This window comes from Siphateles boraxobius, unplaced genomic scaffold (genome assembly GCF_051911475.1).
Source record: "Siphateles boraxobius isolate OS27281-9 unplaced genomic scaffold, OSU_SipBor_1 104, whole genome shotgun sequence".
Classification (NCBI taxonomy): domain Eukaryota; kingdom Metazoa; phylum Chordata; class Actinopteri; order Cypriniformes; family Leuciscidae; genus Siphateles; species Siphateles boraxobius.
Window position 1 is genome coordinate 492,252 of NW_027508705.1, and position 17,060 is coordinate 509,311.

General features: G+C 38.0%; 1 protein-coding gene across 1 annotated transcript in view; it reads right to left on the reverse strand.

Moving 5' to 3' along the window:
• Positions 1–17,060, reverse strand: part of mcu (mitochondrial calcium uniporter) — a 91,381-nt gene that overhangs the window by 15,962 nt on the left and 58,359 nt on the right. Inside the window, exon 3 of the mRNA XM_077246752.1 lies at positions 4,107–4,170. Within this exon, the coding sequence (XP_077102867.1) occupies positions 4,107–4,170 (64 nt within the window). The remainder of the gene's footprint in view (positions 1–4,106; positions 4,171–17,060) is intronic.

Consider the following 17,060-nt stretch of genomic DNA (forward strand, 5'->3'; position numbering starts at 1 on the left):
TCCTGAATCCAAATAAAATTATTTCATTTTTGACAGACTGGGAAAATAAAGTGTCTGGAGCCTCTGTGCGATGTGATTCATATTATGAACGGGATGTGTGTCAGCTGAACACATTTCCAGTGCAGACATCTTCAGTGATTATAATGGGAGCAAACTAGTATTATGCAGTCTGGCTTTGTTTTGCATCAGCTTCACTAGAATGAATTTCTGGTTTGAGAGTGAGACCAGACGGTTAAAGGGGCTAGCGCAGAGCCATTTTATTTATTTCTCAGAACTGCCGTTTCACATCGAAATGAGCGGGACGAAAGATTGGTCAGCGGCTTTGGCACCATGACTCAAAGAGCATTTGTCAGGGGCATATGCAGGGCTGTAGTTTCATTAGGACCCTATGATTTCCACTATGCAGAAAATGCGGATGGAATTGCGGAATCCAGTCGTAAAAAAGGAATGAATAAATCGAAAGTAGGGCTATGCATGTATTTAAATTGAGATACACAATAGCGTCTGATTCTGTGAATACTAAACTGCAAAAAGACTATTTAAATATGAAGTCTGAATGTTTCGCGTGTTTCTGTGTGAATGAGCTGCACAATTTTGTCTACTATTCATACTCAAGAATGCTTAAAGGCATAGTTCAGCCAAACATGAAAATTCTGGCATCATTTACTCACTCTCAAGTTGTTTCAAACCTTAATGAATTTATTTCTTCGGCTGAACACAAAAGATGATATTTTGAAGAATAGGGATAACTAAACAGTTGATAGGCTCCGTTGACTTCCATAGAAGTGAGAAAATTATGACAGAATTTAAATTTGTGGGTGAACCCCTGTTGTGCAGCACTTTGTTTGCCAATTTTTTTTTAATTCATTTGATTAAACGACATAGATCTTAAAACATTATTTAAATTATTCAAATTTTATATTAATTTGTATTAAATTAAATAAAAACAATCTAGAAAATTTTAAAAAGACCACACAGAATACATAATAATATACAAAAATATATGCATTTAAGCCATAGTGATATATATATTTATATATATATATATATATATATTTATATGTATTTATACTATACATTTTTTTTTTATAAAAAGATTACAATTTAAAAATTCAACTAATTAGAACCGCTTTTTGATTATTTGTAATTGTAGAAAAAATAAATAAAGATGGTATCTATAATCCTAATTAAAATGAAACTTGGGGAGGCGGCGAAAGACTCCATAAAGCCTTATTTTATTCACGATGAGTTTCAGGGAAAAGCTTTAAACTAACTTTAATATTGGAAGATTCATTTTAGCAATTTGGTTCATTCAAAAAGTTTATTTCAATGATCACTCAGGACCTTTTCCGTTTTATTAGCTGTATTGACAATGTGTGTTCAAGTAAGATGCAATTACCCTGATTGAGATTGTGCTGCTCTGATTTTAGACAATTTAATTAAAAAGACATTGGCCTATTATATAGCTTAAACTAGGTAATTCTATTTGTAATTAAACAATTTTTTTTTTAAAAATCACACAGCTAGAATGATATTAGAAGTATCTTGTAGCCTGGCGAGTTACAGCTATCTTCTTCAACACTGGTCAGGAAATGTGTGTATTGAGTCTTTAGTGAGCCAGCTAAAGTACAGAAGATCACAGACAGCATTAAGGCTTTGAATCAGCTGCTCTGATGCAGCGTGTCATGATCCAACTGTTATTAAACTCCGCTGTGAGGTAAATCACTCTCTCTTCAGTGCACAGATTTAACAGTCCACGTTCATACTCCTCTCTGTGTCTTCACCTCTCCTGACCTGCCGGGTATAATTTATAAAAGTGCCACAGAGATTCATTGCTCTCTTCATGCAGACTGCCCCCCTCACCCATCCAGTCAGATCTACTCTCAAGCATTGTAGTTGTGGCAACAGAACTACATTACCCACAAAGCACTACGAACACTGCCTTGGAGCTTTGCTGAGTTCAAACAGGTACAAAGAGTGCTATTTATTAGCTTTTTCATTCATCTTAATGACAGTAATCATAATACTTATCAATTTGTGAATGCTCATAAATGGTGAACAGCATTTGTATCCAAATAACGGCTAAGTTATGGCATTTAACAGCATGGGGTTAACTGAACTAGCCAAAACTTGCATTCCAATCTAACTCCGAAAGACTTCCTTTTTGGAAAATGCAACAGAATGCCAAGTGAAGTCGCATTTCCAAAATTAGAAACTTGTAAAAATGTAAAATCTACTGCTGAGATGTGGGTATGTGTCATCCAGAAAGACAAACATTCAGTTTTAAGCAAATAAAATCCTGTTTACAGTCATTTTAATCTAAATGAATGAAATCGGATTAGATTCATTCATTTAGATTAAAATTACTGTAAACAGGATTTTATTGGAATACATGCAATGCATTCCAGTCATGGCGTACAGAATCAGAGAAAGCAAACGTGATAATGTCACCGGAGCTACCGTAAGCATCCAAAAAAGAAAGCTGACATTTATGTCAGAAGAGCTTTTTTTAGCAAACAGTAAATATTCAGTCTCCTCCACTGGCCACAAGACACAAGACATAAATAAACATATGCATGTTCATAGGTTTGCAAGGTATTTTTGAATCTGATGATTTTTTTCCAGTTGATCAGATTATTTCAGGTCTACAACACCCATTTCGATCCGATCGAAATTGAGTTCGTATTGACCTCGATTGGATTGATTGAAGGCTTTCAGTCTGATTGAGCCATCAATCTGATTATGGATTCGATCAATAGCCTCTTTTCCATCGTCGGGCTAAAAATTGTTCCAGTTATATTTCCACTTGAGCTTGGTTTGGCACGACACTATTACCAACCGTTCTCGGCCTGGACTTCTTAGGATAGTTAGCGATACCCGCGTGTACTGACATCGCCACTCAGGATTGGTCACTTGTATGTTGCCTGGCTGCCAGTTTCTCTGTACATGGCCAAGCGTGCTATTTGAGCGAAGATAACGCAAGTTAATAATAAAATTAAAAGAAACCTTTTTCAGGACTCTGATACAGGCCTACAATCCTGAAGCTAGATCCCATGTAGAAATGGGAATTGCTTCAGACTCTACAGTAGTGTCGATTAATGTCAGGTTCAGACAGGTTCTTAAACATGTCAGACTACACGTTGTTTCCCGACTAATCATCACTTGTCCTCTTTAATGATGTGCATGATGTCATAGAGAAGGCGGAACTAGCGACTGACTTCCGGAAACAAGAGCATAAACAAACTACCGAAGTGGCGTTATCTTATTGCTAAATCCAGTTCTCCCCAGATTGCTGAAGCACCTCCGCTATTCTGCCCTACAAAGGCTAAGTGCAGTAACTACGCGAACAAAGAAACGGAGAAAAGGGCCTTTAAAGTTTTTATACCAGCCAGTCAAACATGTTATGGGTAGATTATTGGTAATGCATCTCCGCGCGGAACATAATTTAACCCAGATATTTATTCACAAGACAGAACACATGTCATAAAGCCCATTAGAAGTCTTAGCTCAAATGTGTAGTTACTGCGCTTAGCCTTTGTAGGGCAGTATTGTTCGCCAGCATTTTTTTATTTTTTGACTCTGTTGTGTGAGGTTTCCACTCGGGGAAACAGCATAAAGGCATAATTGCATAATTTCACTTAATAGCAACCAATACCAACGTCTCTCTTTTGTTTCACAATATTTGAAAGGTGTGTACGGAAGAGCTTCTGTGCTCCTATTGTTCAACTTCACAGATGTGATTTAACCCATCTTGGAGGACCGAAAAAAATTTAAACGTGCTAGTCTTTCTGTCGTGACATTGTTGTTGTCCACCGACATACTATACAAGATGACAGATCAATTCTTGCGTCCCGAAATAATAATAATTATTTGTTGAGTATACGGTAAGTTCTCAGAGCTTGCTGGTTGGTTTGGTTCAAAGCTTTGTACTCTTTATTAAACAATTTTCTGAAATGTGTTAAGAGAAAACCGAATGGAGAACATGCTTCAGAGACCCGTAAGTAGGCGTTTACAGCAGAGCACTAGTTTGTAAACCATCTCAGTGATGCAAAAATCCACATGTATTTGCATGTTTTTGAATTAGCATTATGAACATGAACACTCACCTTCTGTAGAAGAGGATGAACACAGTAGTCGTTGACCCTGCCATGAGGGGGAGCCCTTCCAGCCCTACAACAAGAGAGCGAGAGAGAGAGAGAAGGAGGTAATTTGTTGTTGAATCTTATTAAGCAGTACAGCTACACAGACATTCTTACTAAACTGCTTGCATAATCTACTCTGTTTAAATTATCGTAGACATTCCCCATTCGTCCAGGCTTGTCTGACTGCAGAGTGTGAGATATGACAGTGCTGTGATCACAGATGGGCTTTTTTTCATTTTGAGTAATTGCTGTATGCGTTACAGTGTGTGTCTGATCTAAAACAATCCTTTAGGGGATAAATGATGGGGGGGGGGGGGGGTGGGTGGCACTGAGCAACACACTGGTATTGAACATGTACAACAAAGGATACACAAAAACACTGAGGCGACAGGAGCCACTGAATCACGGAAAATGTTAAGCTGTTAAACCATTTTGAGTTCTTATTTTTAACATTGACAAAGAACAGGTGCGATAAAGAACAAAAGTGACTGAGGTCCGTTCTGCCGGATAAGTGAAACAACAACAGTAGTCAGGGAATAGTTGACCCAAAATAAAAATTTGGTTGTCGTTTACTCTTTAATGTCATTCCAAACCTGTATGACTTTTTTCTGTAGAACACAAAAGGTTTATTTTTATAGAATATCCAGATCACTCTTTCCAGTATAATGGGAGTAGAAGGGAACAGGGGTTGTCATTCTCCAAAGTGACACAAAAAAATCACTATAAAAGTATCATACAAGTGGCCCATATGACATTTTGCACTATATACCCAAGTCTTCATATGATAGCATTGAGTGAGAAACTGACTGAAGCCAGTCATTCTTCACAGTTACTTCTGACAATCTGAGGCAGACTTATTAAATTAATCAACTGATCCAGTCCACCAAACTGGTCCGGAGAATTCCCGTTCCCTAGTTACTTTGACTGTATTTAAAAGAATGGTTAGGATGTTCTTCAAACATTATTTTTCCATATATATTCAACTAAAGAAAGTGCAACATGTAGAATGATAAATGATGCCTTTGTGCCATATCCCATTAAAGGTGGTCAAATTTACCATTGCTCAGCAAACTTTAAAGAGCAAAATAGAGTAAGTGGTAGTTGCGTAAGCTGTCAATGGAGGGACAAAAGGCTCTTAGATTTCAATAAAAAATTCTTCATTTACGTTCCAAAGATAAACAAATGTCTTACGGGTTTGGAAAGAGTAATTAATGACAGAATTTTCATTTTTGGGTGAACTAACCCTTAAGGTATATGAACTTTGAAAATGCGGCTTGCATTTGATGCAACAACAACATAAATACCAGAACCACAGAAAAAAGTATGCAAATGAGGGTTGGGAAGAAAAACACATGGACAGTAAAGTCTGACGGAACACCCTCTGTCTCAAACCAGCAGTTGGGCGTTTCTGAAGTGAAAGGCAGCCAGAAGGGAACCATGTGCTTTGAATCCAGGGAAAATACAATCACATTTTCCACTGTGCCTCTGGAGAGCACAATTACCACAACGAGCGAGACAAATATAGAGAGAAAGAGAGCAGAGAGAGAGGGGGTTGTGGCCAAATTGAATGGGTATTCTATATTGAGATCATGTGAATTCAAGGGACCTTTGCCATACACAGCATTACGAGCACACACAGAGTTTGCCGAGTTAACAGCAGCAGCGTGTTTGGGTCTAGAATGTCGGGAAATGTGCAGTTTGGTTGTTTTGGCGTGCACCTGGTATCCTACTAGTGGTGAGGTAAACTGGTCTGATCTATACTCTTCTGTCAGCGTGTTTCGCAAGCCATGTCTTCCTGAAATAGAGCTCTCGACATTTACGCCCACACATCACGCATCTACACACGGACTCTCCTCCCACACACACAAAGCCCCCCTAACCTGACAGCGTTCGAAAATACTCCACAGCATTTATACGCACAGCGGATTTACTCTCGTTGATCACTTGTGGTGCAGCAGTCAAACCTCGGGGCTTGTAATGGGACGGTAGCTTGTTCAAACAGGGAAAAAGTGTGGAACAAGTCATTAACTATCAGCACTGTGCCCTTGAGCACTTGGTTGCTCCAGGTGGATTGTCCCTTTAGTAGATTCGTTTTGGTTAAAAGTAACTGTTTATTTGTTTACTGTAAGCAAATGACTCACTCTACTGTAACCTACATGCTTCGATCCAAGACACAATGGACCAGGTGCCAGTTGAACCAGCTGTTTGCAAGTTACACCTAAGCCTAGTTTTAACGTAAAGAAGCACTACGTCACACCTTACGCAATATTCAATATTTTTGCGTCACACCCTTAATCTTAGTTGAAATGTAACTCTACATATAAACTAAATAAATACAGAAACCTCTGACCAGGAGTAATGGTTGGAATAAGACTGACAGATTGCAGATTGACTGAAATGCATCTGTAAGCTCTAGTTTTTACCTGACAGGCTTTTAGACACTATAATGCTGACATTTTCTCTCATTCACATTTTAAGACAGAGAATATTATGTGTCATTTCTTGTCATTGTTTTGAATAAAAACAAAAAAACTAAATATTCATGTTTTTTTTTGTTTCAGTAATTATTAATTTGGGCCTTGTTCTTTTTGAATAAAGTTTCTGAATGCTTTTTACCAATTGCTGTATGTCATTCATGCTTTATTGTATTTGAACGGAAGCATTTGTACCATTAGTTACGTGAGGCTAAAGAATTCTATCACTGAGAATGAGGAATGAGAATGCTCACGTATTTGAAGGCAGCTACTGGATAACCCATGGTAAATGTCATGCTATAGGCATTACTTTATGGAGTGCTTATGAGCTACTAGTTATGTTCTGTCTTAAGAGCAAATGGTGCCACTGAATAAAGTACAGAGTTAGTTACAAACTAGCTAGTAGTTACTAAGGGCCGGATTTAATAACAGGTTGAGCCAGCGCTAAACCCTCTTTTGGCATTAAAAAAAACTACTGTCAGGATTTGCTAAAGACACGCAATGAAAGATTTGCACTGAAATGGCGTGGATAGTTATTTTTCCAGCCGGCCTTATTGAATAAGCATTTGTAGGAGTTTTCCTTTCAGACACAAAATTTATGAGAGGAGAGTATTTAAATGAATCATGGAAGGTGATTTACTAAGATTTATGCTAGTCAATTTACTGGTATTTGAGTCATTATTTAACTGAGTCTTAAACCAGACGCTAATTTGCGCTGCTCTTGGTAGTTTATGGAAATGATCCTGGCACTGTGTTCTTTAAATTGCGTGTCGTCATTAGATCAGGCACAGAACTTTCTACTCCCATCTGCACTTTTTGGGAATTGCGTTCTCACACTAATTTGCAGTATCTGGTCATAAGCCTCTAATGTAAACTTTATGTTCCAATTTATGTAAGAACTTATGAATGGCTGGTGCAACCGTAGGATCCAGATCTGTGAAAGGATAATTATTGCACTGTACCCCAGCTGCCAGTTGGTGTATCTATATACACACAAACAATATTCAAACATTCCTGAAATTTAAAGGGCAAGTATGAAAGTCCAAGCTGGTTTATGATAATGATCAGCTGGACTAACAGATGATATGGTGGACCACTCATGTTCAAAACCACAGCTTTAAAAGGAGTTCACAATGAAGATCTTGGCATTATTTACTCCTCACATTTTTCCAAACCAGCATAAATTTATTTTTCTTCAGTGGAACACAAAACATGAATTTGTGAAGAATACCCTGGTCACTCTTTTCAGTACAACGGAAGTGAATGGGAAATGACCAAAAGCATGTTCAATGTGTGTTTAAAAAGTATCATGAATCTAGTCTATATTATACACAATCTGCCTGAATGGTGCTTTTGGACATATCTGATTCTTGAGTTCTGACCTAATGATGCTGTTAACAGTCAAGAACCAGAAACAACCCTTGCAGTTTTCAATGTCTTTGTTGTGGCTTCAGAAGATTTGGAATATAGCAAACAAGTCATGTAGACCACATAAATCACACTTTATAGAGTTTTTGTGTCTGGCTTGAAGCCCGAAATCCTCAGTCCTCAATTACAAGTGCATGAAAAATAGAGCCCATAACTATATTTAGTCTTCTGTAGAAGAGTCAAGTTTGGAACGACACGAGGGGGCAGTACATTTTTGAGTTAACTAAAATGTTATTGTTAAATTATTCAAGTATCATGACAACCCTAGCATCATTTCGGTTACCTTAAAAGGTTAACAAGATATTAAGGGTGTTCACATTTGTAGTTCGGGACTCTTGGTTCGTTTGGTCCGGGACAAAAAAATAATAACTTAGTCCTGGTCCACTTAGCGTTCACATAGGCATTTTAACACCGAACCTAAAGATACCGATCCTAAAGTCATAGGGATATGTTCACATCACAACCTGATTGGTCGGCTTCCATGACGCATATTTCAAGACGGGAAGTGTGCTGGGATAAATGTGCTCGTTGTGTGTGCATGGCCTACATATAATGGTATTTCGCCAAGCTGAGAACTTGTGAAGAGCTTATAAAATGTGTAAAATAGTCAAAACAGTGGCAGGAATCACAAACGAAGATGCGAGGAGACGCGTTTTTTATGCCTGTAATTTTTATGAGCAACATGGCGACTATGACGAGAAAAAGCAGGTATGCTTGAGCATTCGGTCCTTTTTAGGGTCACATCTTGTCGCAAAAAAATCACGTTTTTGGTTTACATGTCTTTGGTCCGTGTTGCATTCATATTTCATTCAAACTACACCAGAGTTCGTTTGGAAGCGGACCGAGACCCATCTTTTCAGCTGTCTCACTCCGCTTGTTTGGTGTGCACCAGGGTTCAGATGGCAGCCTTCACACCTATTCAAATTAACCGCACTAACAGAGCAATCTAACCAGGGTTCGTTTCAATCCAGTCAAACATGCCAAGTTTGAACACCCTAATTAGTCAGAAAATAATTTTTAGTCTATTAGCCAAGGTTTTCAATCTGTCATATTATGTACAGGCCAACTTATTAAAACCTCTCTATACTGTGTGACAATTTTTTTTTAAATAGAACTAAAAAAAAAAACCCCACAAGAACAACAAAACCCCCACAGTTTGAAGCTGTTTGTAATCATGGGCAGAGTTAGGTGTAGGGGTGTGACGATAACCGCATCACCGCAATATCGCGTGAATGAGATGCCTACCGCATCATCACCGCACTTTCTTTTTTCTGCTGAAAGTAGAGGTGGGCGATACTGCAAAATTTGGTATCGATCCGATACCAAGTAAATACAGGGCCAGTATCGCCGATATCGATACCGATACCAATACTTTTTAATTTGAACTTACATGCACTTTCCTCTGCTAGAGCAGTGTGTCATGATTTATGAGGTGAATATTTTGTGATTTGTGCTCTCAACTCACCTGTAATTAGTCAGTGACTTTTACCAAACTACCCTAATTATAGTAAATGTACTATTGTACACTAGCCTACTGTTCAAAAGTTTGTGGGCTGTATAAGATTTTTAATTCTCTTCTGCATTTATTTGATCAAAAATACTGTAAAAGCTGTAATATTATTACAATTTAACATGGGCTATTCTGTCATTTATTCCTGTGATCAAAGCTGAATTTTCAGCATCATTACTCCAGTCTTCATGATCCTTCATGATGAGAATTCATTTTAATATGCTGATTTGCTGCTCAAGAAACATTTCTTATTATTATCAATGTTGAAAACAGTTTAACGTTTTTGTGGAAACCAAATAATTTTGGATAAAATGTATCATGATGAACAAAGTTGAAAGAACAGCATTTATATGAAATAGATTGTTTTTAACAGTGTAAAACCCTTGACTGTCACTTTCGATCAATTTAATGCATCGATCCTTGTTGAATAAAAATATTAATTTCATTTAACAAATCTTACTGACGTCAACATTTTGAACCGTTATGTAAACTTTTAATTTGTTTATTGCGAAATAACTCCTGATTGTTTCTCTGTCATCTAAGCAAGGCTTCGTTTCCCAAACGCACTGTGACAGAAGCAACAGCATCGAACGCTCTCTGTGATCGATTGGTTTCGTCTTGTATCCAGATGACTAGGAGAAATAGTTCTACCCTACACAATTATTCGCTAACATTCGCTTATTTTTAAACTTAGAAGCTTTTTTTACGCACTGAATTGCGATCTAAATTTAAAAAAATTACGGGTAAAAAAAAACACATTTGGATCGATATTTTTATGTGAGGATCGATCTTTTTCGATACCTCGTCAGTATCGAAAGTATCGATACTTCAGGATCGATCCGCCCACCCCTAGCTGAAAGTTTTCTGTACCTCTTCGTTACGTTGGGCGACGTTCCTCTCGTTACTTTATTTTAATTCAATACATGTTTATTCCAAGCGCGCTGTATCTTTTTTTATGGGCAGGAGCGATGCTCAATTCACAAAATCACTCTTTTGAGTCGATTCTGTTTAAAGACTTCAAACAAGTTGGCTGATCTGTCTAAATCGGTTCGCGAATCAGTTTTAATGATCTGTTCAGTTTCCTGCACGCACTGAATCACTGAAGTACTTTCAATTCACACTCGACTCGGAGTCGTAACAGGAAGATTTAAAAACATCAAGAGCGTTGGATGAAGTGGCCGTGGACTTACAGTCTAGTGAAAGCAAATCTGCAAATGCATCATATTTTTGCCAACGATGAAGATCTTTATTAGTTGACATCTTCGTAAGCTGTCTGTGAATGAATGATTCCACAGGACGAGACAATAGATTTAATTTCATTGATTCAGGTAATACATTTTACAACCAAACAGATTATTACGCGACGATAGCGCTACTACAAAGTATAACATTTTCCGTTTTTTTGACATATCCATGAATTTATAGGCTACATTAAATAAGCTTGTCGACAGTTTATGAAATGAACCCCACCCGTGGTAATGTGTGTGTAGCCTATATTGCGCAGTGGCGTGCGAACTCGACTTGAAAAATGCCTTTGCCTGCCTTAGACACTGTCAGTTAACCAGTTTAAACATGCTTGCAGAAATATACATTTTATTACATTTTGAAGAACAGATGGAAGAAGATCTATCGATGTGCATTTGATCGTTGTTTGTGTTCAGATGTTCAGTAGCGGTCATGAGCGAGAGCACACGTGAAGTTAACTCTTTCTTCTCTGTGTCAATGGTTCCCTTTACATGCCCTTGAATGCAAAACTCTGCAGAGTCACTTTATTTCGACATTGTCTAATAATCCAAATGTGGTTGTAGTTTTCCTTGTGGTTTGTTGTGGTTTTCCTGTCACGAAACCTGAAGACCGAAAAATAAAGCAGCAGGAATTGACGATTCACTTTAGCGGCCCAACAGCCGAATACTTGTTCAGACTATTGCCCTTTTATTTTGCACTTTTTAAAAAAGGTTGTTTATGTTTAGCCTAATTAATAGTTAATTATTTTATTTACAATTTAATATAAATGTTAATTTGCTGTTAATAATAAAGAAAACTGCTTTATAATGATTAAAAGGTTGTTTAAGTTTACCATAATTCATAGTTCATTATTAATATTTACAATTTAATACAAATGTTAATTTGTTTATTTGTTAATAAAGAACACTGCTTTATAATTATTCATTTCCATTGTCATTTACAAGCTATATGCGTTCTTGATCGCGTCTGCAGTGTGTGACACGGTGCGGGTGAAATATTTTTTTTTGGGGGGGGGGGGGGGGGGGGGATGGTCGGTTAACCGCCAAAAATCCTATACGTCACAGCCTTCGTTAGGTGGGAATCAATACAAATTAATTATTCATGAGCCTCTACCAATGTACCACTAAATGAAGGCTAATATATTAGAATTACAATCTTTGAAAAAAATATGGATTTGTATTGATTTAATTAAAGATTCACACTGACACTAAAGTGGCACTGAGATACCATGCAACTGATGAAGGTCAGTTTAGAGCGTTTACTGCTGCAGTGAGAACTGGAAGTCATTGGTTCACCAGATCTAAAGCCCTAACTGTCATCGCAAACACAATGTTTGATTGTCACATGTCGATAAAAAACCACAATGTGTCCAAATACAACGCCAGTGCCAATCAGTCACACAACGATGAGAGCAGATCTGACATGGCAAATGACTGCTGACAGACAGCACAGAGGCCTGAAGGGGTTTCCTGGCGAAAGGGCCGATCCTGAGGGGGGGGGGAGAGACTGGAGGTCGCTGCAGTTCTGTGACAGCTGTTTAAGTGCAAATTTCAGACGAGGAAAGTCATTAATTAGTAATGAAGAGATAACGAGTCAATCCCTCTACAGTAGACGGTGATGTGTTATTTCATTATTAATACTGAAAATGTGAAAAGGTGTCTGGAGGCTTTAGACAAAAACAACAGGCTTTAGCTTTACCAAAACAAACAAAGAGAAGGGTCGGATTCACACACAACAGACAGCTCATACACCGTCTGAAGCAGATCTGCACATAAAAATGGCAAGAGCCAACATAAAGCATCTGATCCAATCATATTGAACTGGCATCTGCACTTTCTGAGCGTCAAGGAGAAGAAGCTTTTAAGGGCCTGTCAGGAAACAATGTTTCCAAGTTGCTGCAATGAGAGCTTCTGGAGAAGCAGCTAGTTTCGCAGTTTCCAGTCATGTTTAAGGATGTTTTGCCACTCAGTCTGAATGAGGCGGCGTGTCCTGGTAGGAAAGTGACGTCAACGCATACCCTCTAATTCCTCTTCTCCATTTTCTGATTAACTAGCTCAAATACACTGTGGTTCCTCAGACTTTGTCTAAAGTGGTGTTCACAGTGATTAGCAGAGATCAGAAGCCATAACATTTCAATGAGAGGTAACGAATTAAGGTGGCGCATACACTGGCCACAAAGTTGAGCAACAATCGGCTTTGTGCAAATGAGAAGCGATGCAATGTGGAAACTACCAACAGGAGTGAAGAAAATCAAGTCAAGTCACCTTTATTCATATAGCGTTTTATACAATTCAGAGAGTTTCAAAGCAGCTTTACAGTGATAACTGGAAAAAAATGCATTTTGGCTATTGTTCAGCTGAAGTCAGATCATTGTTGATTCAGTTCCATTGTAAAAATCATCAATTATTAAATTAGTTCATTTCAACTATAAAACCGCTTTGCAAAATATGATGTCATTATCCAGCTCAGTTCGGTTCTCATCCAACAGTCAGATCAATAATATTGTTGAATATTAAGTGTCCCTATAATTAAGACAATCACAAGATCCGCCCGCAGTTCGAAACTGAAGTCGATGAGGAACACCTACTAGCAACCAACAGCACAGCAAGTCGTTGACCTTCAATTATTTACTGAAGAGATAGCAGAGATTGAGCAGAAGCGATAACTCTCTTGGAGTCTACAATAGATCGTGGTGTTGCTTATTTTATTTCTGTAGCACAATTTTGGTAGCTGTTTCTTGCCAAGAGCTGCGTGTCGGTGGCTAAACTAAGAAGTGATAATGGGTTGTTAGTGTTGGAGATCCTGCTGGAGTTTTAGTTAACACAGTTTTGGTTTAATTTGTTAATTCAGGAGGAGGCTCAGCTGTGAAGCAATCATTGACTTGCTATTTAACAAACAATTATCACTGACACAGAAACATCATTCTTTGTGAAAAGATCCATCTAGACAAATCCACTGAGGAAGACATCAACAAGGCTCAACATTTAAGGAATAGTTCATCCAAAAATGAAAATTCTGTCATTATTTACGCCCCCTCAAGTTGTTCCAAACCTGTATGAATAACTCTCTTCTGATGAACACAAAACAAGACATTTGAAGAATGTCGGTAACCAAACAGTTGATGGACCCCATTGACTTAATAGTATTTTCAAGGGCATTTAAAGAGACATTCACAGCATCAGGTCGCTGTGAACAGATCTGTTTTTGAGGAGGTAAAAAGCGTGTTGTTTTACACAACCAATTGAGGAATTTTAACCAAAGTGTGTTACAAACTTTACATGAAGACCCTAAAGTATCATACAAACTTGTGGAAAATGGGCATCCGATGACCCCTTTAAGGTCCTTGCACACGGAGTCCAAAGTCAAAAAAAAATTCGGATCGGGTTCGGTTTTCTGCGTTTTTCACATCCGTAACAAGCATTTTGAGAGGCGTTTCGACAATTCAGAGCCACCGAACGACAAATACGAAAAAACGCATAAGAAATTCGGACTCAGTGTGCAAGGACCTTTACTGACGCAGTTAAGACTATCATGCTTTCTGAACAACAAATCAATTTTGTTCCAAACATCTGCCCTAGCAGACAGGTTTATAAGCAAGGAGCAAGTTTGCAAGGAATAAAAATGTATGTACAGTACATTATCATAAATCACTGACCCAACAAGGCATGTGGCTGAAACTCTCTGACACCTGCCCCAGGAGATCCTTATTCTTGAACACTGCAGTACAGTCCACATTTACAGAAAAAAGTGCATCTCTGATCACTCTTCTCTTCTCTGTGCTACCCTTTCCTTCTCAGGACCGTGTCAGTCGGCTGTCAGCCATGTTGACTTCATTCCTGGCCTTACCAGTCAGTCAAGGCTTTAACTGAGGACCCACATAGACAACACTGCAGCCCTGTCCACTAAAACTAACTAAATTTTTCTCGTTAAGTCAAATAAAATAATAAAAACTTTGAAACTAACAGAAAAAAAAGTTAAAATTTCAAGTACTAAAATTCCTAAAACTGAAATAAAAATAAATTAAAGCTAAATAGAAATATAAAAAATACACAATCTAGTAAAAATATGATGATCATACTATGATCATATATAAATACTAAAATAACACTGCTGCTTCAGACACTAAGCACTTCAGCATAATACAACCCCAAATCAGAAAAAGTTGGAACATTTTGTAAAATGCAATAAAATCAAGAATCAGTAGTTTGTTCATTCTATTTAACCTTTTATTAACTGACAAAAGTACAAAGAAACGTTTTCCAATGTTTAACACTGACCAACTTAATTGTATTTTGTAAATATGAACAAATTTTGATTTTGATGGCTGCAACACACCCAAAACAAGTTGGGACAGAGAAAAAATAAAAGTGAAAAGATTATCCAAATTAGATTATCCAACTCTTTTGAAACAGTCCACAATGAGCAGGTGAATTGGTAATAGTTGAGGGTATCATGTTTGGGTGTAAAAGTGCTTCTCAGTCTTTTTAAGCAAAGATGGGTCATGGCTCATCATTTTGTGCCAAATATCATGAGAGAATTGTCAAACAATTAAAAAATTCCATTTCTCAATGCAAGATTGCAAAGAATTTATGCCTTTCATCATCTTCCATACATAACATTGTCACAAGATTCAGGGAATCCAGAGAAATCTCAGTCTGTGTTGGGTAAGGCAGTAGACCTCTGTTGAATGTGCGTGACCTTTGAGCCCTCAGATGGCATTGCACAAGATACCATCATGCTGCTCTGTCAAATACAGATACATGTCCTCAGGAGTAATTTGGAAAACCGTTTTCACGGAACACAGTCTGACTCTGCATTAAGAAATGCCACTTGAATGGTATGGGTAACTACGCAAGAAGAAAGCTTTACATCAGTTCTATGAGGAGATGCCGGCGAGTTCTTTGGGACTGAGCTCATCTCAGATGATCTACAAGACAGTGGGAATGTGTGCTGTAGTCAGATGAGTCCATGTTTCAGCTTGTTTCTGGGAGAAAATGGTCATCGAGTTCTCAGTCCCAAAGACGAAAGGGACCAACCAGACTTTCACCAGTGACAGGTGCAAAAGCAAACATCTGTGCTGGTATTGAGGTGCATCATTGCAAACGGTATGGGTAACTTGCATTATTGTGAAGGTACCATTGACATGGAGGCATGTATTTGGATTGTACAGAGACAAAAACTGCCATCAAGATGACATCTTTCCTGGGAAGCAAGACAATGCCAGGCCTCATTCTGCACATGCTAAAACTGAGTAGTTTCTAGACACTCTGCACCATAGAAGGGATGTGTCTGCCTGTTTACTGCAGTCCAGATATGTCTATTATGGAAAATGTTTGACCCATCATGAAAAGGAGAATCAGGCAACGATGACCAAAGACTGTTGAGCATCTGTCTTGTATCAGACAAGATTGGGCAAATATTCCACTAGCAAAACTCCAACAATTAGTATCCTCAACTCCCAAATGATTAAAAAGTGTAATTAAATGGAAAGGTGATGTGGCACAGTGGTAAACATGTCTCTGTCCCAACTTTTTTGGGGTGTGTTGCAGCCATCAAAATCTAAATTTGTTCATATTTACAGAATACTATCATGTTGGTCAGTGAAAACATTGGAAAACATTTCTTTGTACTTTTGTCAGTTAATAAATGGTAAAATAGAATGAACAAAATCACAGATTCTTGATTTTATTGCATTTTACAAAATGTCCCAACTTTTTCTGATATGGGGTTGTATATCCTATTGACTCACACTAGACACACACAACACATTTTTACAGTTTCTAAAACATCACTTAGTATGATTTGTAAGCCGTTTTCCTCAAGGTTACCAAAAATTGGTACAAGGATTTCAGATCATTGCCACCTATGTGGGGATTTTGTCATCACAACGGAGGTAATACCACACACACACACACACACAGCAGTGTGCACTCTCATAATGTACAGTACCTGTAATAGTTAGTTAGCATGAATCAAAGCCCAAACAATGGTTGGATTAGTGTCGTGATCAGATGCTGCAGAAAGAGACAATACAATCATAACAGTTACACCCACACACACTTCTCTACGATTTGTCAGCACTAATGACCGCTACCACTGTGTTTATATCAGGTCCTCCTTTCAGCTCAGGGAACAACACAAAGCACTGCTATGCTGCAAGACCACATAAAGAACAAGAATCGAGAACTGGTTCTTATTCCGAACTAGAGATAGAGAATTAAAACACTAAAAGTTTTTCCTATGCCACTGAATCAGGGTCTC